This window comes from Equus przewalskii, chromosome 2, assembly GCF_037783145.1.
Source record: "Equus przewalskii isolate Varuska chromosome 2, EquPr2, whole genome shotgun sequence".
NCBI classification, from domain to species: domain Eukaryota; kingdom Metazoa; phylum Chordata; class Mammalia; order Perissodactyla; family Equidae; genus Equus; species Equus przewalskii.
Window position 1 is genome coordinate 31,408,081 of NC_091832.1, and position 24,804 is coordinate 31,432,884.

The window sequence follows — 24,804 nt, forward strand, 5'->3', positions numbered from 1 at the left end:
TGCAGATGAAGTGTGCAAAAGGAACTGAACTGAAATCACGTCAATTAAGTATTTCTGTACACACTGAGAATTTATTTAGTGCTAAGTACTATGAGGGATACAGAGGTGAAAAAAGGAAAAGAAAAGAAAAAAGAGCAAGATCTTGTTCAGTAAAGAGAGAAGTGATGTTTTGGAGATGGTGAATTATTATAATCTTCATTGACCATACTGTGACTTTCATTACGTCACCACAAATAGTATTTTATTTAGATTTATAGCTAATTTTTGTTTTTTTAAGCTTTTCTTTTTTAATGATCAAGTTCTTTTAGAGTATTGTCGCCATGAAGAAAGGCATGCTCTTGTTTGCTCTAACATAGTAATGGCAAAATATGCATGGCAAGTCTTGTAGAGGTCCCTCGCTTTCCTCCTAAGCCCTTTACTTGCATTGCCAGGACCTGTGCTTCTTAAAGGATGGTGCCATGAGTCCTGGTTCGTAAGCTTTCCTTTGGGTGACCCCTGGGATTGAAGAGACACATCAGAGTTGCGTCTCTGCTACTTTCAGTAGGTTTTTGAGTGTTTTGGTGTGTGTCTCTTTTCTTCTCAAGGAGGCAACAACTCTGTGTATGACCATAAGTTAGTGGTTGGATTCTTCTGGATTGAGAAATCTTCCTCAGGCTTTTTATTCCAGATGCTGAGGAGGCAGTCGTCTCTGATTAGTTTGGAGGAGAGCCCTGGTTTTTACTAGTATGATAAAGTATTTATAGGCAAAGACATCTTTGAGTTAAGCAGAGAAGATCCATTGAGAATGAACTTGAGAGGCTCTCAAATGTGCTGCTCAGCATCTTTTTCTCATATTCCTTGAGTAGATGAGTGTCAAGGAAAGGGAATGGAAATGTAAATAGCCCTGATTTTTTATTTTTTATTAGAATGATTTTTCCATTTTTTATTCTAATACAGTTGTGACTTTGGGCAAACTTACTGATTTTGGATGCCACCTATTTTATTGGGCTGGGTAAATATCTTAAGATCCCTTACAAGTTTGAATCTACCCTGTAGAAACTGAATATAGTCAGTATTGCTTTTCCTATAAAAAAATTTTTAAAATAGCATTATAGATACATTACATATTATAAGAGGGGAGTAAAATCCTCAGAAAAATCTAAAGTGTAGCTAGTAATTTGTTTATCAACCACTTTTCACATCCTTCTGGTAATTTCAGATTGAATTTCATCCTAAAAGTTTTTGTAGGGTTAGAAAACCTCAAGATTTTCTTCTGGTAACTGTTTTTCCTGGATCAAAAACAAGTTTCAGAATGAAAAGGAAGCTTCTATAAAGTTGAACAATACTGACTGAATAAGCTTGATTGAGTAATACTGACTCCTTTATTGTTTTCTAGTAGGGCAGGGAGTTTACCCGGTAGAGTAAAGCTTCTGCTGTTACTTCACTCTATCAATGTTACAATTCATTGAAGATTTATTGCCCAATTGGGCCAGTTTTATAATCAAACAGGACCTAAGAGCCTAAATGTAGCTTCTGAATGAATTGTAACGCAATTTCATCAAGTAATTTTTATATAATATGTTATGGTTTCACCTCAGGAAAGAGTAAAAGATCCATATTGAGTTATAAAAAATAATAAATCGGTGGAGGCTTGTCTAATGTAGTTAGACCTCAATATTGACAACATTTGAGAAAAGGAGGGTGGAGATGGAAAGTGTTAGATTTTTTCCCCCTTGAATTAATATCTTCTCCCCAAATCCTTTTTATTCGTTTAGCCTTTTACACGAGGCAACAGTTTGTTCAGTGAGTCTCTTACTTTTTTTGTTTGAATAGGTAATATATTTCTTCAGCTCAAAAATCGAAGTTAGATAGAAATGTATAGATGAAGTAGTCCCACTTCCACCCCTAGCCCCATTACCATATCCCCCTTGTCCCCTGTAGGCATCCAGTTTTAGTCTCTGGTCTGTCCTTTTAAGCTCTTCCTTAGGCAAATATAAGTGCTTATTCTTACTTTCCCCACTTATTCAAATTGTTGCTGGTAACCTACTGTATTCACTGATAACATATTTCATCACTCTAAGGAAGATACCATTATTATATGTACCAGTAAGAAATTAAAAAATGTTGCCAATTAAATTCTGACACCGTGCTTGCATATCACATTAAATGTAACTTGGATCCCTGTTTTGGAGATGTAAAAATGGGGGGTGAAAGTCTTACCAAAGGTGTATCCAGACAATCTCTATACTTAGAGTTCTTCCTCATCTTTTGTGGCTACATAATATTCCATTCTGTGGATGTACCAAAATACGTAATATATTCAACCAACTGGACATTGAGTTGTTTTTAATCTTTTGTTATTAAATACTGTAGTAACTAAACTTCTGTAATGTTAGTTGATACAGATGCATGGATATCTGTGGGATAGATTCTCAAGGATAGAATTGTGGGCCAAATGGTGAATGGGTCTGTAATTAGTAAGATTACCACATTCCCCTCTGTAGGAAGTGTATCATTTTACCTGCCCACCAGCAAAGTACAAGAGGCCTCTTTTCCTTTCCTTGTCAAAATAGTGTATAGTCAGACTTGGATTTTGCCACTCTGACAACAAATGGTATCTCAAAGCCATTGTGATTTTCTTCTCTTACTATACGTGAGTTTTAAGTTTTTAATATGTTTAGGGGCCATTTGTGTTTCTTCATAGGGACCATGTATTCGTGAATTTTGCCTGTTTTTCTATTCAGTTTTTTTCTGTTGAGCTTTTTCTTGTTTTCTTACTTTCTGATATAAAAGAGAGAGGAATTGTTTATAAGTTTGTTTTTTGACTTTGCTTATGATATTTTTTGTCATGTAGAAGTCATTTATTTTTACTAGTAGAATTTATTACTCTGTAGTTTACAGATTTTGTCACAAAGCCTTCCCCAGTGCAGTGTTATGTAGAGGAGTCACCCTCATTTTCTTCTAATACTTTCAGTCTCCTCCCCACCCTCTTCTCTTTTTTTTTAATTAAAACTTTTCATCTGTTTAGTTTCTTCTGGTGTATAGTGTGAGGTATGGATCCACCTTTTATCTTTATCCAGATTAACACTACACTGATTCGATGACTTAATCATAGTTTGTTATATCTAGTAGAGCTAGTCTTTAAAATTTGTTCTTCTTTTTTTGTTGGCTATTCTTGCTTGTTTATTTTTTCTTATAAACTTTAGAATCAGCCAGTTCTGGGGGGGAGAAAACAGGAAAACTTGTTGTTTAGAGGGCATTTAGGGACCATGTTAAATTTGTACATTAACTTAGTAATAATTATGTGTTGGTTCCTTGAAGGTCCTCTTCACAGTGTTAGGTACTTTAATGACAGGGCACAAGAAAGAACCAATAATTTATATAAATTGGTAACTAATATCAGAATCATTTTCTTGGCAGTTTTCATACTTTCTGTGATAGCACTTAATGTTTTAGAGAAGAAAAACCTATGCCATAAAGATAGGAAGAAATACTTTAAGACTTCAGCTAAAATGAAGTAGCCAATGCCAACTTTGTATATTTGTTGTATTAGGTGAAAGTTTTGTTTGTGAGAAACTTGGCTACTACAGTGACAGAAGAAATATTGGAAAAGTCATTTTCTGAATTTGGAAAACTCGAAAGAGTGAAGAAGTTGAAAGATTATGCATTTGTTCATTTTGAAGACAGAGGAGCAGCTGTTAAGGTAGAAGTTTTGAAATTTTGGTTCTTGGTATTTGAATTTTATTGTTGAAACTTGCTAAACACAAAGCAACTTTTAAAAACTGAAATAAAAATGGTTTTCAACTTTTGCTGAACCTTTATTTTAATAATCTCTGTGAAGTGTAGTAGTGTAACAGGTAAGACTCTGTATTTCAAAGCCTGATTATTACTAACTGGGTTTGTGATCTTGGGCAGGTTATTTTTAATCTGTTTTGTTTTTGTAAGCCTAAGGTTTGGTAGCATGATGCCTTGGAAATATTCTAAGGTATAGTAATTAGCTACTGTAAATACTAAACAGGTAATGAATGTATTATAACTACTTTGTTTACCTTAGTTTGTGGACCTATGAAAGAAACTGAGCAGTGTACATGACTACATACCAGCATATTTAATTCAGCTGATATGTTTGAGGGAATGGTTACTTCTTCATGGTTTGCCTTTCTTTGGTGATTTTAGAATTCTAATAGCGTTGACTATATTTTGCCAGTTTTGATAGTTGTTAGAGATGTTTCTTGCATGTAATAGTTGATTTTCCCCTGAAGATAGTAATGAAAAGTGTAAAAAAAGTATTTTCGTATGGTATCTAGAACATAAAACCTGAGTACTCTGATGCTTTCTATTGATAATTGATCAGCACCATCTTTGATGGGTGAAATTTCCAGTTTCTACTTCCTCTTGTTCCTCTCTCCTTTTCTGGACGAGGAAAAGAAGACAAAATACTAATAAAAGTTTTTTTATGTAATTGGGAAGATGAATCCAGAATCCTCAGTGACTCTGCCTTGGTTCTTTTTCTCCATGTTCTGTCAGTGGAGTAGTGCCACCTCTTATTGGAGCAGTTTTTGTTTTTGTTTTCTGCCCAGGCTGCTGCTTTAAAATGTGCCTTACAGAATCTTTGACTAGTTAGAATTTATTGGTTAGCTTTTTGATGGTAGTGAGACATAGAAAGAATGAGTCAATACTGCTTATAAAATTCAAAGCTTAGTACAGACTCTGTCGTCTGCCTTCTGAAATTGCCATGATAGGAAACACAGATAACTAATAAATTTGTACCTTCTAAGTATTTCTTTGGATTCCGTTGGTATTAACGAAGTGGTTGTCCCTAATTGAAAATAATTATAAAAACTGGTAGGGTGCTTTACCAAAGAAGTCTATGAAATTATAAAGTTTCTAGCTCGGCAACTGGATATCACATTCTTTAGGATGGCCAGGGGAAAGAGGAGGTGCTTCATTCTTTTGTTTATAGCAGGAAGCTTCTGTAGACTCATTTGTTAGCTTTTTCAGCTGAAGTGGCGGAAAGCTAAGGTGGTAAAAGGGGAAATTAGCATGTAGAGGAGGACTGATTTAATCTCCATCTAGATACTTTATGGATAGAGCATTATATTGAGTGTGTCCAGAAAGGAACAGGTTGTATAGGGCACCAGAAAAGCTGTGATGAGGAGGTGACACTTCCTTACTGACTTCCCTGAATCTTGAAGAATGGCAGGCCGGTAGGTGGAACAACTTAAAGGGCTAGAGCATAGAATGAGTGTGATTTCTGCTTTCCGGGTGAGTGCTTGAATCTTGGTCAGTCCAGGGCTTTTCTGGGCTCTGCGCTGTGTGTGTGTGTGTGTGTAAGATTCACCCTGAGTTAATATCCATTGCCCCTCCTCTTTTTTTTGCTTGAGGAAGATTCGCTCTTTGCTAACATCTGTGCGAATCTTCCTCTACTTTGTATGTGGGATGCCTACAGCATGGCTGCTGAGTGGAGAAGGTCCCAAAGCAGAGGGCATGAAACTTGAACCACTTCGCCACAGGGCTGAGCCTGGGGCTCTGCGCTTTTAACTGTTAAGGCAAAATATGTTCCAAGTGAAGTGTAACGGGGGAAACCTAGGCTTTTTTTGGTTAATATCTTGTTGAATTTTACTGATGATGTCATTTGTATTTCAAATCCTTAAAATTTTTATGGAAGAACAGAGTAAGACCTACATGTTCAATGCTATGCGTTTATTTAAAAATTTGAGTCCTGAAAAGTTGGTGTTAATGCTGGCGTTTTTCCCAGATGTGGCTTTGCTGCTTTGGTGTGGGTAAGCTTTGAGGAGTTAGTTTTTTGGAATTAAGGAGCAGCAGTAGGCAGCTCTGGCAGCTCTTTTACCTTTTTAAATATAATAATAGGACATAGGATTTGTTCTCTATAATTTACATATAAGGGGGAAAGATTGAGGAAAACAACTGCTTTTTGTGTTTTATTACTGTCTGGCTAGATTCATCTTTTGCAAATTCTAATAGTTGTGAAGTAAGTTGTTTTTTAAGTGCATTAAATGGCACAGACGTGTTTATGTAGTTATGTTTTAAAATACTATTACTTGTAAAATAAATCTATTTTTCTAACTTTGTATAGGCCATGGATGAAATGAATGGCAAAGAAATAGAAGGGGAAGAAATTGAAATAGTCTTAGCGAAGCCACCAGACAAGAAAAGGAAAGAGCGCCAAGCTGCTAGACAGGCCTCCAGAAGCACTGCGTGAGTCTGCATTTTAGTAAATAGTTCTTTCAACAGAGAATAACTTGATAACAGAGATCAGGTCAATAAAATCAGGAAGATTCTTGAATTAAACTAATTTGTTTTTTCTTTCTCCCTTCCCTCCATTGCTAGGTATGAAGATTATTACTATCACCCTCCTCCTCGCATGCCACCTCCAATTAGAGGTCGGGGTCGTGGTGGGGGGAGAGGTGGATATGGCTACCCTCCAGATTACTATGGCTATGAAGATTACTATGATGATTACTATGGTTACGATTATCACGACTATCGTGGAGGCTATGAAGATCCCTACTACGGCTATGATGATGGCTATGCAGTAAGAGGAAGAGGAGGAGGAAGGGGAGGGCGAGGTGCTCCACCACCACCAAGGGGGCGGGGAGCACCACCTCCAAGAGGTAGAGCTGGCTATTCACAGCGGGGGGCACCTTTGGGACCACCAAGAGGCTCTAGGGGTGGCAGAGGGGGTCCTGCACAACAGCAGAGAGGCCGTGGTTCCCGTGGAGCTCGGGGCAATCGTGGGGGCAATGTAGGAGGCAAGAGAAAGGCAGATGGGTACAACCAACCTGATTCCAAGCGCCGTCAGACCAACAACCAACAGAACTGGGGTTCCCAACCCATCGCTCAGCAGCCGCTTCAGCAAGGTGGTGACTATTCCGGTAACTATGGTTACAATAATGACAACCAAGAATTTTATCAGGATACTTATGGGCAACAGTGGAAATAGACAAGTGAGGGCTTGAAAATGATATTGGCAAGATGCGATTGGCTCTAGATCTACATTCTTCAAAAAAAAAAAAATTGGCTTAACTGTTTCATCTTTAAGTAGCAATTTGCTGCCATTTGTATTGGGCTGAAGAAATCACTATTGTGTATATACTCAAGTCTTTTTATTTTTTCCTCTTTTCATAAATGCTCTTGGACATTATTGGGCTTGCAGAGTTCCCTTATTCTGGGGGTTACAATGCTTTTATCGTTTCAGGCTTCATTTTAGCTTCAAAACAAGCTGAGCACACTGTTAAATCATGATTTTGCAGAACCTTTGGTTTTGGACAGTGTCATTTTTTGGATTTGGGATAGATCACATAGGAGTATGGAGTATGCTGTAAATAAAAATACAAGCTAGTACTTTGTCTTAGTAGTTTTAAGAAATTAAAGCAAACAAATTTAAGTTTTCTTGTATTGAAAATAACCTATGATTGTATGTTTTGCATTCCTAGAAGTAGGTTAACTGTGTTTTTAAATTGTTATAACTTCACACCTTTTTGAAATCTGCCCTACAAAATTTGTTTGGCTTAAACGTCAAAGCCGTGACAATTTGTTCTTTGATGTGATTGTATTTCCAATTTCTTGTTCATGTAAGATTTCAATAAAACTCAAAAATCTATTCAAAACATTACCTATTTCAAATTCAATTGTGTCCTAAAACATTATTTTATTCGTAATTCTTGCAAGGAATATTGTTTTCAAAGTATAACTGCCTATGTGAGTGATCAAATTCTTGCAAAATTTCTTGTCTATTCCAGTATGTATCGTGGTTATCAGACTGAGGATTAGTCTAAATTCTAGTATTTATTCCAAATAGCACTTCATTGATTGGTGTTCTCTCATAGTCTTTTCTAATTTTGAAGTTTTATCCTTTATTTTTATTAAAAACAGGTTCAAAGGCTTTTGAACATTCTTGCAGGCATTGGATAATTTGCATTAAATAAAACGGGATTGAGAAAGCAGACTGCAATTTATTTTGACCCACATTCTTTCTATAGAGGATAATTTGTTGTCTGAAGACCTTATTTGGTGGATCATTGAATGTATATAACAGAAAGTAATGTTAGTACTGTGGCGTCAATTGCACTGCGGACTAAACTCAGTTTAGTATATGTGATCATGACTACCACTTTAGTTATTGGTTTAGGAATATAGTTTCCTATTGCTATGTAAATTTGCTTTGAGAAACACTCATGCCTTATAAAAGAGGCTTAAGAATGTCCAGTAGTCGTACTTCTCACTTTTCTGTTAAATACCTGTTATTTTTATTGTTTTTTACTCTCCCTAATGGCTAAAGTTTTTGTTGGCCAAGTCTTACCTCTATTTCCCTGTTTCCTTTAGAAATTCTGATTTATTGTAATGACTTTTTTTGCTTGAGAATAAGAGGAACAAAAGAATCCAAACTTTACAGTGTAGATAAGTCTGGATCACTCTCAAATTACCATAAAATTTTCCCTTCCGTTTTATTCTTAGGTGGGTCTAAACTGTTTTTAAATTATAAAAATTAGCCATTGGGAATAATTAAAATGGACACACCTATTTTGCGTTTTGTTCCTGTTTGGTGTCTTTTATGACAGCAATATTAGATTTCAAAATTGTAAGCCACTTGATTCCTTGTGAGCTTGGTTAGATCATATTTTGGGTTTCATGGCTTCTCTTTTGATCTTGAGTAAGAAAATTAATATTTGCCTATGAAAGTCTATATCTCATTTCTTGTTAAAAGTATACTCATTACATAGGACAGTAAGTTAACAGGCCTTTTTAATATTCCTATGATGTTTTTGGAAACTGATAGAGGAATCATATAGTTTGTTTTATAGTAGTTTCAAGTTCACATGGGTATCTATTTGGTGAAGCTTAGATCCAGTTGTTCTTACGCCCATGTATGCAAGTAAAGACACCAAACATTCTTTAAATGATGCTTTTAAACTTTGAAAATACAATTTGAAGCTATAACTACAAATTAGACTTAAATAAAACCCTGATTTTTCTTGGAAGAAAGAAAGGGTCTACAAATAAAATTTGAGTTGTTTGTATTTCTTAAAAATTAGGTGGTACCAGCTACAAAGTTCTCGTGAAGAAAATTAGGAACGGGACTAGAAGTGATACTGAAGAAGTAATTTATTCTGCTTCCCCCACCCATCCTAAAATAGAAACCCTAGTGAAAGCATAAGAACAAAACATGGGTTCCCTGTCAAAATCCTTTCCTTTAATTGCAAATTCTATTTTACTCTCACCAATTAAAAACATATCTATGGAAATACTCCTCTAATATTACTTGATAGGTTTTTTTCTGGCTATTTTATTTAACAGAAAAACAACTTTGGAAACATTAAATATCACTTGAGAGCTTTTCTCTTCTTGATGTCTTGAAACTTTTACTGTGGCAGCATTCAGAGAAAATAGATTCAGAGCTTAACTTTTCACAGAAAGAAATCTAATATGTAAACCTGAAAAATGTCAATTGAGGGAGGTCTTTATTCTAAATTTGCTTAGGTGTTTTTTTTTTAAATAGGCACAAATTATGAGTTCTGGGAAATTTTATTTCCTGTTCTGCCATCGTTTTTCTTCCCGAACCTAGTTCGTTTGGTTTTACTTATGAGCCTGGTACAGTAATGTCTGTTGGGAAATATATTTACTTTTTATTGAGGTAGATCTCTTTTATAGATACCCTCCTGAGATTGACACAAATATACCCCTTCCCCATAATAAAGAATGCTAATTTTTATTTGATCACTCATTTATAGCAGTTGCTTAAATGTATGTATTTAAATGACAGTTTTAATTTTTTAAAAGCAAAAAAGTTTTAATAAGTTGCCAGATTTCTAATAAATCCATGTTTATTTGGTCAATTGATATGGAAGTTGAGTTACTATGGTTCTGTAGTTTTTTTAAACAAAAAGAGTTCAGCATATTTGTTTTTTAGTTTTCTTTAGTTACTGGGGTTATTCTGCATGAGAAAGCCCAATGCTTTCTGTTAGTAGGTAATTTTTCTCTCATTTGATTTTGAAATCTGACTTAGGAGGTGAACCCTCTTTTTGAAAAGGTTAGCATGCATCAAAATAAATTATATATTTTAAGTTCCAAAATACAAGGGACATAAAATTCCATTTCTAGCATAAAGCCATATAATATTCTTGAATCTCATTACATCATTTGCCTCCTGCCCATTTGGATAATCATACCTACGTTTTATTAATTGTGTATTATTTGTAAAACCAAACCCTTCCAGTGATACTTGCTATAAGGCTGTTAACTTGCCATTTATAAAGACTTCTAAATATGTTAAAATTTCCTGTTCTGATTTTCCAAAGAGAATTTTATTATACTGAGTTATCCGATACTGTTAAAGAAAACCAACTGAAGTATGTAGAAGAAATGTTAATGTTAGTGTTGCCCTTTATTATCTGGAGTCTCTTAAGTGAGCAGCTAAGAAAAAGCCTTATAGAAAGAGTGCACTGGATTTATAAGTGTGTTTATGTTTCTCTAAGAATGGGAGCTTCTGTTAACTTAGTTCTGAGTAACCCGGTGGATTGGGTGACTGACTAGAGAATCCAGAATGACAAATCCGTTAACCAGGCATGTTTACTTGTGCATTAGAAGTTTGTTGATTATTCTTATTTTTAAAATACAAACACCAAGCTTTAAAAATGTATATTTAATGTACTGGTCAGTAATTTAAATACAAATATTTAATTTGAAGTAGTTACTGTTAATCTTTCTAGAGAATTTTTTTTCTTTTTATATATATATATATATATACATATATTTTTTTTATTTAGAGGTTACCAGAAGCTCTGGGTTTTTTGTTTTGTTTTTACTTTTTAATCATTTTCAGATGTTATCCAGAAATCTGCAAGTGTACTTTTCCTGTTTTAACTCCTTCCTTTTATCACCTGACTATCAGGGAAGCGAGGTTGAGGCTGCCCTGACCTGACATGTCATGATGTCGACTTGCTAGGTGGGGTTCGCTGGGGACGATAACCAGTGGAATTGTTGGTAAGAACTTTTTTTTTCCTATTTTTTTTTTTTATCTGTAGTGGGGTATTTTAAGTGTGGGAGAATGCCCATGTACCATAAGCGGGCATTTATGTCAGTCTTGTAAAATAAGACCTTAAGTAATTCTGTTCTTAATAGGGACATGTAATAAGTACTTCATACTCTTTATTCTCAGATTGGTAGATTAGCAGGAAGGGCCTGCAAGTATGAAGTAATGAAATACTCAGGGTATATTTTAAGTGATCAGAATAGATTCTAAATAAAGTCTCTTGGAGAGACAATAAATTTGCTTTATTTTACTATGATTTAAATCCCCCTAATATCCTCATTGTATTAACATCATATTTTATTTTTATTGGCTAGATTAGCATATAATGCATCTTAAGAGATGTTTATTGCACACTAATGTTAGTAAAAATAGGAAAGTGTTGATAGAATAGAGGGAGAAATTGTTTTTTAAAATCCTCCAAAAGACATCTTAACATTGTAAAATGAAACTTAAAAGTTTTAGCAATTTGATAAACAATAGTGGACTCAATTTAAAGATACATTTAATAATAATGACTCTGAGTCAAAAGGAAATTACCTAGCTAGAATATTAGAATCTTGAACATAGCAGAAACACGAATCTATCAACAACTTGTGTTTTATCTGAAACCCAGGGCAGCTGATGGAATTAGTAGATATGGGTAGAATTCAGAGTCAGTTTTTACATGATTGCTAAAGATTAAAATCTTTCATACTCAGTAAGAGATTCCATGATCGTAAAGTATAAATGGAGGAAATTAAATTTAATAACTAGGCATTTCTGACCATACCATATAAAAAATAATTGTAATATAGCATAAGCAGTGATTAAAAGTAATTATGGATTTTCATGACTGAAAAACCTCCTCAGTATTATGCCTTCTTTGTTGGTTGGGTGTATCAGTCTAGAAAGAATCTCCTAGATGTTAAACATGTGCTAGCCTGAGTCATGACTATAAACCCTTATCTGTAAGCTTGCTGTAGACTAGCTATACATCGATACAATGAAGTTACACCTTAAGAATTGCAGTGATTGCATTATTGTGTTAAGGCACTTGTTTCTCCTCTGACATGTTTTATGCATGTATCAGTGATAGAAAAGTCAAAGTATAGAACTTTAAAGGTTGCACTTCATAATGTGCTCCTTCGGAAGTTTTAAAGTAAGCAATAGGAACACTCAATTCTGTGGAATTCATATAAGTTAAGGAAAATGCAGTGCAAATTTGTTGGTTTTTATACACTAACAACAAAGTACGTTTCATGGGACCAGAAAAGGAGGCGGCATTGTGGCAGAAATTTTAAATTCCGCAAATATAAGTAAGGGCTTTCATTTTATATAGAAACTTTGTCAGGATCCCATGAACATTGCTAATCTTGATTTCTCCTTTATGATGCTTGGACAAAAGGGACTTCTCTAGCTTGTTCAGTAATATAGGTAGAATTGTACTTTAATGAATCCTATTATGATGTTTAGTACTATGTTATAAGGCTATTTCTATAATTGAACTGAAAGCTCCTGCAAACATTACATTGCTGATATGCATACAGTAACATGAATATATTAAAGTAGGAACATTTGCAAGACCATTTAATCAGCAGTTTAATAAAAATCATGCTTTTGGTACAGTGTTCAGGTATCATAACTGTATTGAAATATTTGTAAAATGTTAAATATTTTTAATAAAATCTAACATGTTCAAAATGTTGTGTTGGTGATTTTGGGTGGGGTGTGATGGGTTTAATTGTGCAAAACAGATTCAGTAGTTCTCTGATTGAGACTTTCGTAGTCAAATGGAGTTCCTGTCCTCAAATTTAATACTGCATATTGGGCACCTGTTCAAGGGAAGGTAGCGAAGGAGTGGGGTAGTAAAAATAAAAGGACTGAATTCGAGGGGGTTTATTAAAGTGTCAGGAAGTAGCGTTATTGGGGTCAGAACTGGGTCCACAGGCATCAGATGGGAATATTGACTTTGGCATAACAGCCTGCCATAAAAGATTTTCTGATGAACTTGTGGCATATCCACATTGGAAATGATCTTAGAAAACATAAAGAAGTGGGCAAAGGGAAACACTTGTACAGTGGTTTCAGTAGACATTTTATTCCCCCAGTGTTCTTGACCCCTTAACGTGACGTGCCAGCAAGTCAAGGAGAAGTGGTGAGAGAATATTTGAGGAAGTCTGTGTTGGAGTGTTTAGATGCATCATCAGAAAATATCTCCAGTGTACAAGAAATACCACATAGAGAGCCTTCTCTTTATTTCTTAAACTTTCTAAGGGTTTCTGTTTTCATACTCATGCCATTCTCTTGAAGATAGCTCTAATAAAGTAGTTTTTCTTGGGACTACTTTTCCCTGAGGGTATACTTAGTTCCTTACGAGTCAGAAAGGTAGAAGTTCAACTCAGAATGGAAATTTACTTGAAGTAATGTGCTCCTTCCTCCACAGACTGTACCATTAATAACAAAATGCTTTAGGAGGAAAGTGCTGGAGACCTAATGATCCATAAACAAGTTGAGTAAGAAACTATTTAGAAATAGTAGTAATATTTTCTGCCTTGTCTCTTTTGGATGAAGACTGTTAAGTAAATATGGGATATAGGGAAGAAAAAGTGATTACCTTATTGTTTTAAGATACGAAAACAGTAGACAGGAGCCTTCCGTAAGTCAGTATTTTCCAGAAAGAGTTTACTGTTTTTGCTTCTTTTCCTTTTGTCCCAAAACAAAGATCGCTCTCTTGAGACAGGAGGGAATGTTCTAACAGCAGAAATATCTAAACTTGGGCACATTTAGGTGTTAACAGAGCCTGGGGGTAGAGTGGGACAGGATGGGGGTGGGGCAGTGAACCAATTCATGGTATGTTTTTTCCAAAAATAAAGGTTTTTGATCATTTTAAGGTTAGGCTCTATTAGTGTCTTTTGGCTCTACCTAAAGCTCTAAATTTATTTAGTTTATTTTTAGAAATGACAAAATTTTATTAGCTGTTTTCCTGTGGAGAGTATTATATTCACATAGGGGAATATCTTCTGCCTATAGCTATGAAAAAAATCATATTTCTATTTATTTAGACTGGAAACTTTTGACTGAAATCATGACTGTGTATAGACATTTCCTCAAAAATCTAATGAGTAGTGTTTAATTCAATTATTGACTTAAAATTCCCAGAGGGTGATTTTTAGGCCTAACTCCATTTATTAACAGGGCAGAAGGTTAAATTAGTCATAAAATTGTACAGTTTAGTCATGCCTTTTAAAATAATGAGATTTGATCACTTTAAAATTCTTTTCCACAGGGGTAAAGATGAGGATCAGTATTGTCAATATGGTAACTGACCAACAAAGGGGCTCAACCTCAGTCTTCAAAAATGTAAAGGAGAAAATGTTTCCTTAAATAAGGAAATACTACATTATCGAAGATCTCATATCAAGCACTTTTTTAATAGATTAGGAGACAGAAACATCCCTATACAGGTGTTCTTGGAGGATTAATCTCGTACTTCAACCAGGAATCCTTTAAATCTGCAGGTTTCAGTTCCCTAGGTTTTTAAGTAGGTTAAGCAGGGATTAATGTATTTTAGAAGGCCATCACTGTTTTTATCAGCTAAATCACTTTTGGAAATTTTGTATCTTATATTGATCAAAATATTATCAAAACAAATTCTGGTTTCATTCGAACCTATTGATTATAATGGTGTTTAGATATTTTTCTGTTGTTCAAATTAGTTTGGTCAGAAGGTCTTGGGTATACTTCTTGCAAATTGTTGTATAACTAAATATTTTTGGTTAGATGGTACATGTTTAGCATTGGCTTGTCATATTGAAACTTTCCGTGCTTCCTTTTGAGAAGTAGAACCTTACCAGATAATCATATTTAAATGTAAGCTATGTTGAATTGGTGTGGAAAACAATTTAATCTGTTTAAAATACAACCAACAATATATATTCTTATTGAAACTTCTTTCTAAATCATGAAGAGTAATGTAGGTATGTTTGTTAGTTGTAATGTTATTTCTGTTTGACTTTCCAAAATGTGGGAAAAAAAGATGAGACCATTTGTTGCATTTATCAAAATAATTTCGAAAGAACTTCTGGTGATTGTTTTAATTGTCTAGTTTACACTGTTTAGGTCACAGTTCACCACTCAACAGTTTTTCTCAAACTTTAATGTGGATGGGAATCCCTGGTAATTTCGTTAAAATACAGATTTGATTCAGTAGATTTGAGATGAGGTGCAGGAATCTGTAGGGGGCCAGCCCAGTGTCCTAGTGGTTGAGTTTATGCACGCAGGATCAGATCCTGGGTATGGACCTACACACTGATCATCAAGCCTCGCTGTGGCAGTGTCCCACATGCAAAATAGAGGAAGATTGGCACACATGTTAACTCAGGGCCAGTCTTCCTCATCACCACCACCCTCCCCCCAAAAAAGAATCTGCATTTCTAACAAGCTCTTAGGTGATGCCAGTGTCCCTGAATACACTTGCAGTAGCAAGGTCATAGATTGTTTATCTCATCTTTGGCGGGAATTTCAGAGTAGACCTTAGTGGAAAAGATAACAAATGTTTGCAATGATTTGCAGGATCTAGTTGGATCTAATTGGAGATTAAAAACTTTGGTAAAGGCCACCGCAAATGTTAATATGCTTAGGATCCCAAAGAAAGGTTAGGAGCATAGTCGACAAGAAAATAAAATGAATTTAGAAAAACAGGCTTTAATAGTTTTAGGGAATTGAGGGAAAATAACAGTTGGAAGAAAAAAGCAAAAAAGATCAGGTCACTTGAGGAAATGTCCTGGCATGTGTATTTAGGAATTAGTACAGAAAACGGGTTACAACAAGAGTCATAGAAGATAGAATAAAAATAACTTCTGAAAGCTCAGAAGGGGGAGGTTAATCGGTTACTAAAAATACCCATGTGGTTTTATTTATTTGAAACTTCTAACTTTGAAAAAAGGTTATAACATTCACCAGTTAGTTCAAAGTAGATCTTAGATGGTGAAAATCTGCATCAGATTAAAGAAAAAAAATCATTAAAAGTGACTTTTTAAAAATAATTTATACAGATTAAGATCAACAGATGGAAAATGCTCTTGAAGAATAGAAATGGCAGGTATCTCCATTATATAAAGAGGGGCTAAAAGATAATTCCTGATAACTGTGATGAAATAATCTGATTGTCAACTCTAAAACTTTATTTTGAAAAATAAAAACATAGACGAAGTATGAAAAACAAATACTCTGCTGTTTTTCTTACGCCAAGCTTTTTTTTCATTGTGGGTTAATAATACATACTAACTGTTGTGTGACTACTGTGTACCAGGCACTGTGTTCAGGAATTGCTTTACATTCTGTGTATCATGTTAATAATCCTGTAAGGTAGATAGTATTGTCCCTACTTTACGTATGAGGAACTCAGGGATTGAGATTAAGTAATTTGTTATATGTAGTTAGTGGTCACCTATCTTTAAAAGTGGCAGAGCCGGGGTTCAGACACTGTTCTGCCTGACTCTGCCTGACTCCAAATATACACTGTTAAGTACTAGATTAGAAATTAGCCTAATGTGAGGTTAGAATGAAATGTTTTATGTTTACTTTAAAGCTCTCTGTTATGGCTGAAATAAAGCCAACCAATTTGAATTTAAAGTAATATAATTTCGTCCCAGATTAATTTGGATTGCTAGGGTGTTTTGTGTGTGTGATGTTGACAGTTCAGTTGTCATTTGTTTTGTTTTTCTCCCGTCATTTCGTTTCTAAAAATTTAGGCCAAAACATCATTGGATTTTGGTCTCTGAGAAAGCCATTATTTACGTAGGCGAGCTTGTACTTAATTTGGAAAGAGGTGCCACTTTCCAAGTGACTTAAAAATTAAAAATTTCACTCCTACATATTTTATTCACAAAATCCATATTTATCTTCATACCTGAGTTCTATCTGGTGCTTAAAAGTTTTTTAAGTGTTGGTTTATTAAACCATTCCCATCATCCAGTATTGGATTTCAGCCCTTCTACTTTTTGAAGGACGTAGTGGAAGAGTTTGTTAAAGGGCTTCACTTTTCAGACCTGAATGTGTGTGTGTGCGAGAGACAGAATTACACATAGAGAAGCCAGTATGCTTAGCCCTAAGATTGGTGGTGTGGAGAACCTACTTTCCTTATGCACTCTTACAGAAAATGTTGTCTTCCCTGAAACAGAAAGAAAGGTGGTTTTAAACCGTTTTTTTTAAAGTAAAATAATAATGGTTTTAGATTATTCAGGGTATTTTCTGCTGTTGTGTTTCATGAAAATCTGAGCCATTTGGAAAACAATATATAGATCAACAGATACCAACATTTTTGTTAAAAGCCTGTTAATTCTTAAGGATTGTAACACTTTGCTTCTAGAATTCTGTGTAATTTGGTCCGTTGCTTTTCAGAGTAGAATCGGGGATTCTCAGTACTCACCGGTCCTGAATTTAAGGTCACCAGGACAGTAGTGATGTTCTATTAGGGAAGAGCTAAAGGCCTATTATTCACCATGCCTAGGTTCTCAAGTAATTTCTTTGAGTTTATAACTGATCAGTTGATCTGGCTCCAAGAAAACTAGCTGTCTTGAAGAAAATTTTTCCAAGGTTAGTTTCATTTAGTGTAGACTAAATGTCTGCCAGAGGGAGATTATTAATGATGTGAAATATTATATTATTAACACATCTGATCAATATTTTCTGAAAAGTCACTATGATTCCTCTCTTAAAAATGACATTTGTGTAGCAGTTTTAGTGTTGCTTTATATTTTAATCTGGAAAATGGGTCACAGTAATGATAAGTGCTTCTTAAAATTTACCCAAAGATTCTGTCGGGCAGAATATTTAAGTGTCTTTAGATGTGTAACATAATAGCCTTGAAGAAATAAGTTTGAGTAACTACTCCAGCAGCTGAACACTTATGTGAATGCTCAGTATGTAATTTATGTGATCCTGCTTATCAATAAATGTTTAAATAATTTTAGTAAGATAGCAAACCCAAATTGATGATTCATCATGTCTTGTGTTGAAAATTCTTATCTTTAATTTTGTTTTTGTTAACGTAACATGTTTTTCACCTTAAAAAGAGGATTGAGAAAAATATATGACAGTTGCTAGTTTATTTCTCCGCAGTGTGAGCTTCCAGTATGATAGTAGGAATTACTAAAAATTAACATTTTGGATTTGTCCTTGAGAAGTATTATAAAGGTAATTAAACTTTTTTTCTTCTCAGAAAGTATGGTAACATCTCAATCAAACTGTAAATGCCTAAGAAGGGATATCATTAAATGGATTGATCTTGTACATCATTAACCAAATCTAGATAATTAGCCGAAAGTCAGTTATTTATTGAAAAGATTTAGTCTGTACCTAACACTGATAATATGTCATCCATTCATTTCACACCATTGAGTGTTTTCTATTGGAGTTGGGAAGACAAAATAAGTCATGATCATTATCCTCAAAGAATTTAGAGAAGATTCCAGGAGGCAATGGTAGATTTATAAACAGTAGTGGTAATCATCGCAAGTCTTCCGGAAACACCATTGGAAGTTCAAAAGGTGTTCTCTGCTCCTAATAAGATATTCAGCTTATAATTGGAATACATGGATAATGTGTCAGATTTTGATTACCCTTGGAGAGCAGAAAAGTTTGTGAAATACATATATCACGATTTTTAAATATTTTTTAATTTATTTTTTTAGCTAACTAAAATTAAGTTTAGAGTCCACTGGATATGATAAAGATAACTTGATTTTAGTATTTTTCATCTATACAGTTCAAATTTTAATTAAAGAAGACAAAAATATAGTGAGTGAGTGAGGGGCGGCCTTGTTGCCAAGTGGTTAGCACGCTTCGCTTCTGTGGCCCAGGGTTTTGCCAGTTCGGATCCCAGGCACGGACATGGCACCACTCTTTGGGCCATGCTGGGCAGCGTGCCACATTCCACAACTAGAAGGACTCAACTAAAATACACAACTATGTACTGGGGTGATTTGGGGGAGAAAAAGCAGGAAAAAAAAAGATGGGCAGCAGTTGTTAGCTGAGGTGCCAGTGTTAAAAAAAAAAAAAAAAAAGATTTGAGTGAGTGAGTGTGTATAAATCTGAAAACAAATGTAAGGGTACATGTTCTTATATTTTTATCTATTTTTCCATTACTGAAAACTTTAACCCTTTAAGTGAGAAATCCCTGGTCAATGTTGGATTCGTGAGCAGTTCTTTGAAACATTTCTTTCCTCCCTGAAGACAAAACAGACATACAAATGGTACTTCACTCAAATGGAGTAGGTTTACTAAAAATAACTTTTTTCTCCGTTCCTTGTAATGCATAAGGTTCCTTATGAGGTCAGGTTGTTTCATACTCCCTTATGTGTTATGAAACTGGTTAATCTAGTGTCTTGATTCTGTATTTTTTTGTTAGCAGTATAGGACATTAAGACATTTGACAGGAGTGACTACTGAGGTGATTTAGAAAGAAAAGATAGATAATAATAGCTCATTTGGGGGAAAAACTCAGGACTACATGTCTCATAAGAATACATGGTTTAACCCAGTGGCTTTCCAACCTTTTAAGCTGTCGATCTCTTTATTTTTCACCTGTGAACATTTTCTTTTTAGAAAAGTTCTAAGGCCTATAACTACCAGCTGAAACTTTGAGTCAGGAGGAAAGAACTGAGGTTAACACGTTGAACTGGTTATACTTTCAGTCAAAAATAAGTTTGACAAAAGAGCTAATACTGAATATTTCGAATGAGTTGACATTGTCATAAGTTGTTTAAGCTTACTAACCCTGTAAAGTATAAATGTGGAAACCACAGCTATTTTGGTCCAGGCCTCATAACTAGAAGTGGCCAATCTGGTATTGAACCCAGGTGGGTCTGATGCCAGAGCTCGCGTTTAACCCCCGCTCTGTACTGCCTCCTGGATTTTACTTGCTCTGTGCAGTCTTATCAGGTAAATGTCATTAGGCTTCTTTGAAATATGAAATAACTGAGATACTACTAACTGGTTGGTTAGACTAGCTCCTCAGCTCAGAACTGTAAGTGGGGCCAAGGACTAGTTTTATAGAAATAGGAGCATAAGAATTTTGTGTTGTGATAGCAAGGTTAATGATAGCCTCTGAATAGCTCAGGAACTTCCTGTTTGTGGGTAAATGTGCTCTCGTTGCAGCCTCCATTAATCGAACAGTGTTCTTACACCTATTTACGGTTTTTCAAACTACTCTTTTTTTTTGCCCTTGTGACTTTTGTCACAAGTTTACTAAACATCTTGTCATTTGAGATTTCCTTTTACCAGTTTTTTTTTTCCTAAAGATTTTATTGTTTTCCTTTTTCTCCCCAAAGCCCCCCGGTACATAGTTGTATATTCTTTGCTGTGGGTCCTTCTAGTTGTGGCATGTGGGACACTGCCTCAGCGTGGTTTGATGAGCAGTGCCGTGTCCGCGCCCAGGATTCAAACCAACGAAACACTGGGCCACCTGCAGCGGAGCGCGTGAACTTAACCACTCGGCCACGGGGCCAGCCCCCCTTTTACCAATTTTAAAACATCGAATTAGAGTGTTTCAGGATTTGTTTTAAATTACTTTTAATAAAATGGAGCCAGGCTGTGGTATTTTGTCTGCAACCATTGTGATTTTACGTGGGATTCAACTTTATCGTCTTAACTTCCTTTCCAGATTGGAGTTCTTACTCTTTGAAGGTAAAATCCACTTTATTTCTGTAAACTCTTCTTAGTTGCCCTGTTGTGTACTTTCCCTGGTTTTCTTTTATGTCTTTGAAGTGGCTACTGGAAGGTCATGAAGTATGCTGGGTGCATACATAACCATGGCTTTGTGTAGTGTTAGCTTTTTTTTTTTTTAATATATACCTTTCTGATTGTTCCCAGTTGTTATCTTTCTGTTTGTGTGTGCTTTGAAAGTGGGGCATGATTGTTTCCATTTCACTTTATAACTCACATGGTTTACCTAGGGTAGGGTCATAGAATAAAGATGGAGCAGAACCAGAACTTATTTCCGGATAGTTTTCCAGTCATCTTGATTCCTGGCGAAAGAAGCCTTTAATATGTATAAGCAAATTTGAATGGCATCAAATTTCCTGTTACCTTTGGAAAACTCTGTTCTCTGATAGTAACAGCCTACACACACACACACACACACACACACACTCGCAGTCACACACTAAATAGTTGAGCAGTCTCCGAAGTGGGAGGGTATTAATCAAAGTCAGTCTGGCTCTGCTTATACTCAGCTGCAAAACCAGCTTCAGAATTCCAGATAGATATTTGACAAACCCGTGTGCCCTCAGTTGCTTTGGGGTTCCATCTACTGTGTTCTGCCTAGGAGATTCTTTACAGATCATTTTAATTGCTCTTCAGTCAAAGCAACAGTGCAATGGCAGCAATGATCTCAGGCCGTTTGGGTTGCCTTTTTTTCCTGATCATTATCCTGGATCTTTTTGTTATTTTTGTTACAATTGAGTAAACATTCAAAACGCATAGCTTTCCTGGCTCTGTTTGATCCACAATTCTGTGCGTTTTCTTGTTCCCTGTAGTGCCTCCTTCCTGTGTCTTTTGTCCCTCTATAGGAATTTCAGCTGCTGTTAGGGCTACTGGATTTGATATCCTCCCAAATCATATCTCTGACTCCAGTCTTTCACTCTGTAATCTCCTCTGTGCCTCCGATCACCTGAAACTTGATAATGTTGAAGAAAGGTCAGCAGCATGGGTTCATTTAACAAATGTTTAGTGAGTACGTGTACTCCTGGCACTGTGCTAGCACTGGGGATAGAGAGGGAACATCTGGTAAAGGGAACAAAACCTTACAGATAAAGCCTTGAAGAATTACATGTTTGGGGAGCATCTCTTGCTCCTACAGGTTGCAATCCTAATAGTTCTGTTGGATTTTCTGTTAATCAAGTCATGCTGATTCTTCTATGATGTCTTTTCCTTAATTTTTCTAGTCATTAACCTCCTACCCTACAGTGGCGATTCTTAATCTTACAGGAGAATGACTGGGAACCAGTGTCAGAAAAAAAGACCAGCCATGAGAACTAACAGCTGTACTTGAGTATTTAAGTTGACTAGAAAATTTGCATTGAAGGATTCTAGACATTCAGTGATACTTTTAAAATGAATTAGATTTCATTAATTACAACAGCATTTACATTCAGATTTAGACAATAATTTTAGAGAGCAACCTTTATGCTAGATAATGTTCTAGGTACTGAAAATATATCAGTAGATATAAGATAGTCTTCTCCCATTAAGGAGGTAATGTTCTATTTAGGGAGAAAATTTACATTTAGTCTGCTTAGTCCCAATCCAAGACTTAGAGGTCAGGAAGTATTGCTGTGTGCCTGACAAGTCAGGTCCTGGATTATTGCAAATCGTCCCAATTTTCCTGACTAATCTCTCTTACTTCCCTTATTTGTCCTACAGAATTGCCATAATAATCATCACACAAACACCAACATTCCCATTACATCATGGTGTCAAATCTAAATTCTTGAAATTTGAGACCTTTCGTATTCTTCTTTTTTGAGACTTTTCGTATATTTCCTGTCTTATCTTTCCTTTCAAACCTATTAGTGCTTTCCCAATCTAACTGATTGTGCTTAAACATTTACTATTTAGCCTTAGGCAAGTTACACTGTTTTTATCCATCTTGCTTTAACCTGTTACTTCCTAGCAATTTGGAGATTATTCCATTTTCCTAAGAGACGTGGATTGGAATGTGACAACATCATTCATGAAATAACGGGAATATATAGTTGAGCTATCAGAATTGCTATATACAAAATTATTGCTAGACTCCAACCAGTGGCCCACTTCAAGGAGCCCTTGAAATCACTTTAGTGGCAGTTTGACAACAAATCTGTAATAAACCTTAATATCTAAATACTGTGGATAACAATATCTGTAAGAATGCAGAAGGGTTAGAAGTAGTCATTTGGATCTGAGAGTTTGCAGTCAGGTTTTGAGGCTGAACCTAATGACTCAAAGGGAACTTCAGAAGACTTTCTGCTGTTAACTATTAGAGAGCAATCTCTTGCTTCACGGTCATCGGAATTCTGCTTCTTGAAAGTACACAGACCAAACAGTATTAAAAAGTAGCCCTGTTGGCCAGTCCTGGCCTAAAAATTACACAGGTGGATACATAGATTTTCACATGCTCTTGTGTTTTCTGAAAGCAAAGGTACTGTAATATTTTTGCAGTGTATGTCCATATTGCTGTGTTCATGCATACAATGGGTGAAATTGTTTAAAGAGCTCTTTGCTTTAATCATGGTGTAATAAACTCCCTTAGACAAAGTCTGTTAGACTTGCCTCTGTGTGCTAGCTGTCTCTCTTTGGGGAAATTAAAGTACAACAGAAGGCTGCTTGATATTTTGACCTTGGACTTAGTACCTAGTCCAACCCCTCTCACAGTCAAGGAATAGCTCCCATTCATTGAGTTGCTACTGTGTGCCAGCTAAATGCTTCACATTATCTTTAATATTCACAGTAACCCATGAGTTGGGTAGTTGGATCCATCCTATTTTAGCAGTGGGGAAACTGAGGCCCAAAGAGGTTGAATGACATAGCCAGGGTTGTACAGCTAATTTATGACAAAGCAAGTACAAGAACTAACCACTTACTTTTCCAGTAGTTTTTCATTTTTATCTTTCTCCAAAAATATGTATTTAGCTCTCTAGAACTAGAGACAAAGCATTTTCTTAGGTCAGGCTTATTGTGGAGAGTGTTGAATTACAAGCTAAAAAAAGCAAAAAGTTTATTCTAGAATATAAGGTTTAATTAATTTATAAAATTTAAGTTGCTGTTGTATGCTTCTATTGCCCTGCCCTTAGCATCGTAGAATATTTTCTTTTCCACAGTTTATGGTTGACAAATGTTTGCTTTTTTATATATACAAAAGCTTTAGTTTTTTAGAGGAAAGGAATAAAAGAAGTTGTTAGTTTTCTACCTATAAGTATAGCCTGTTGGCTTTAATTGTCCCCACAGTAAATTTGATCATTCAAATCACCATCATTTAGGATGTAGACACGTATACATAAGGGCGTACTGCCTTCCGTCTCCTCCTAATATCAACAGTAATAATTGACGCCAGGTAAGAAGGGAATGCTGCCTTAGATTTGAGTGAGCTACTTCTATGTAAAGACAGCATTTTAAGGAATTTAACTGAAGCTATTCTGAAAGTTGTGTCATTAGATACATTGTCAAAATCTGGGCTCAGATTCCAGCCTGTATTCAGGGAGCCCGTCAGGGAGATCCCTGCTTTTGCCCTTGAAAAATTAAAATAATAGCTGAGAAATACGTAAGTGAATATGTGCTCTCTGTTTAATGCTGATAGCTAGCATTTGTAAAGTACTTACTGTGTGTCAAGGACTGTGGAAAGTGCTTTTCAGGTGTCCCTGAATCTTCACTTGACAGATGAGGACACTGAGATGCAGGAATGTTTTGTAGTTGAGCCATGATTCAAATACTAAATAACTGGTGTGTTCAAAAATAGAGCCCCAGGGTATAGTAGAGAAGGAGTCTTTGTTTTGTTTTTTGGTGTTTTCCCTCTCCATCTCTTCCCCTCAGCTTCTCTTTACTCCATGTTCTGTCTTGGATTTTCCCCCTATATTTAAGTTTTGCTTTTTGCTTTTATTGCTTTTCAAAGGATTTCAGCATCCTTAGGAGCAGAAAACTCGGGAGACTTATTCATAAGTTTAAAAATTTTATAGAAAACTTCAAAATAATTGTACTTCATTGACCTATGTTTTGTCTTAAAATCTTTCGTTTTGAATTATGTTATTTAGGGGGAG

General features: G+C 35.4%; 1 protein-coding gene and 1 long non-coding RNA gene across 4 annotated transcripts in view; both read left to right on the forward strand.

Annotated features, from left to right (window-relative positions):
- The window catches only part of HNRNPR (heterogeneous nuclear ribonucleoprotein R), a 33,223-nt gene extending 25,611 nt beyond the window's left edge, over positions 1 to 7,612 (forward strand). For all 3 annotated transcript variants that reach the window (XM_070598232.1, XM_070598234.1, XM_070598239.1), the window contains 3 exons: positions 3,533 to 3,682; positions 6,077 to 6,198; positions 6,331 to 7,612. In XM_070598232.1, coding sequence (XP_070454333.1) covers positions 3,533 to 3,682; positions 6,077 to 6,198; positions 6,331 to 6,943 — 885 coding nt within the window. In that variant the 3' untranslated portion in view covers positions 6,944 to 7,612. The remainder of the gene's footprint in view (positions 1 to 3,532; positions 3,683 to 6,076; positions 6,199 to 6,330) is intronic.
- Positions 7,613 to 10,845: 3,233 nt separating this feature from the next.
- On the forward strand, positions 10,846 to 16,236 carry LOC139080040 (uncharacterized). The gene is made up of 2 exons (XR_011534169.1): positions 10,846 to 10,983; positions 14,298 to 16,236. It is a non-coding gene; the product is annotated as an uncharacterized lncRNA (long non-coding RNA).
- Positions 16,237 to 24,804: the final 8,568 nt, after the last annotated feature.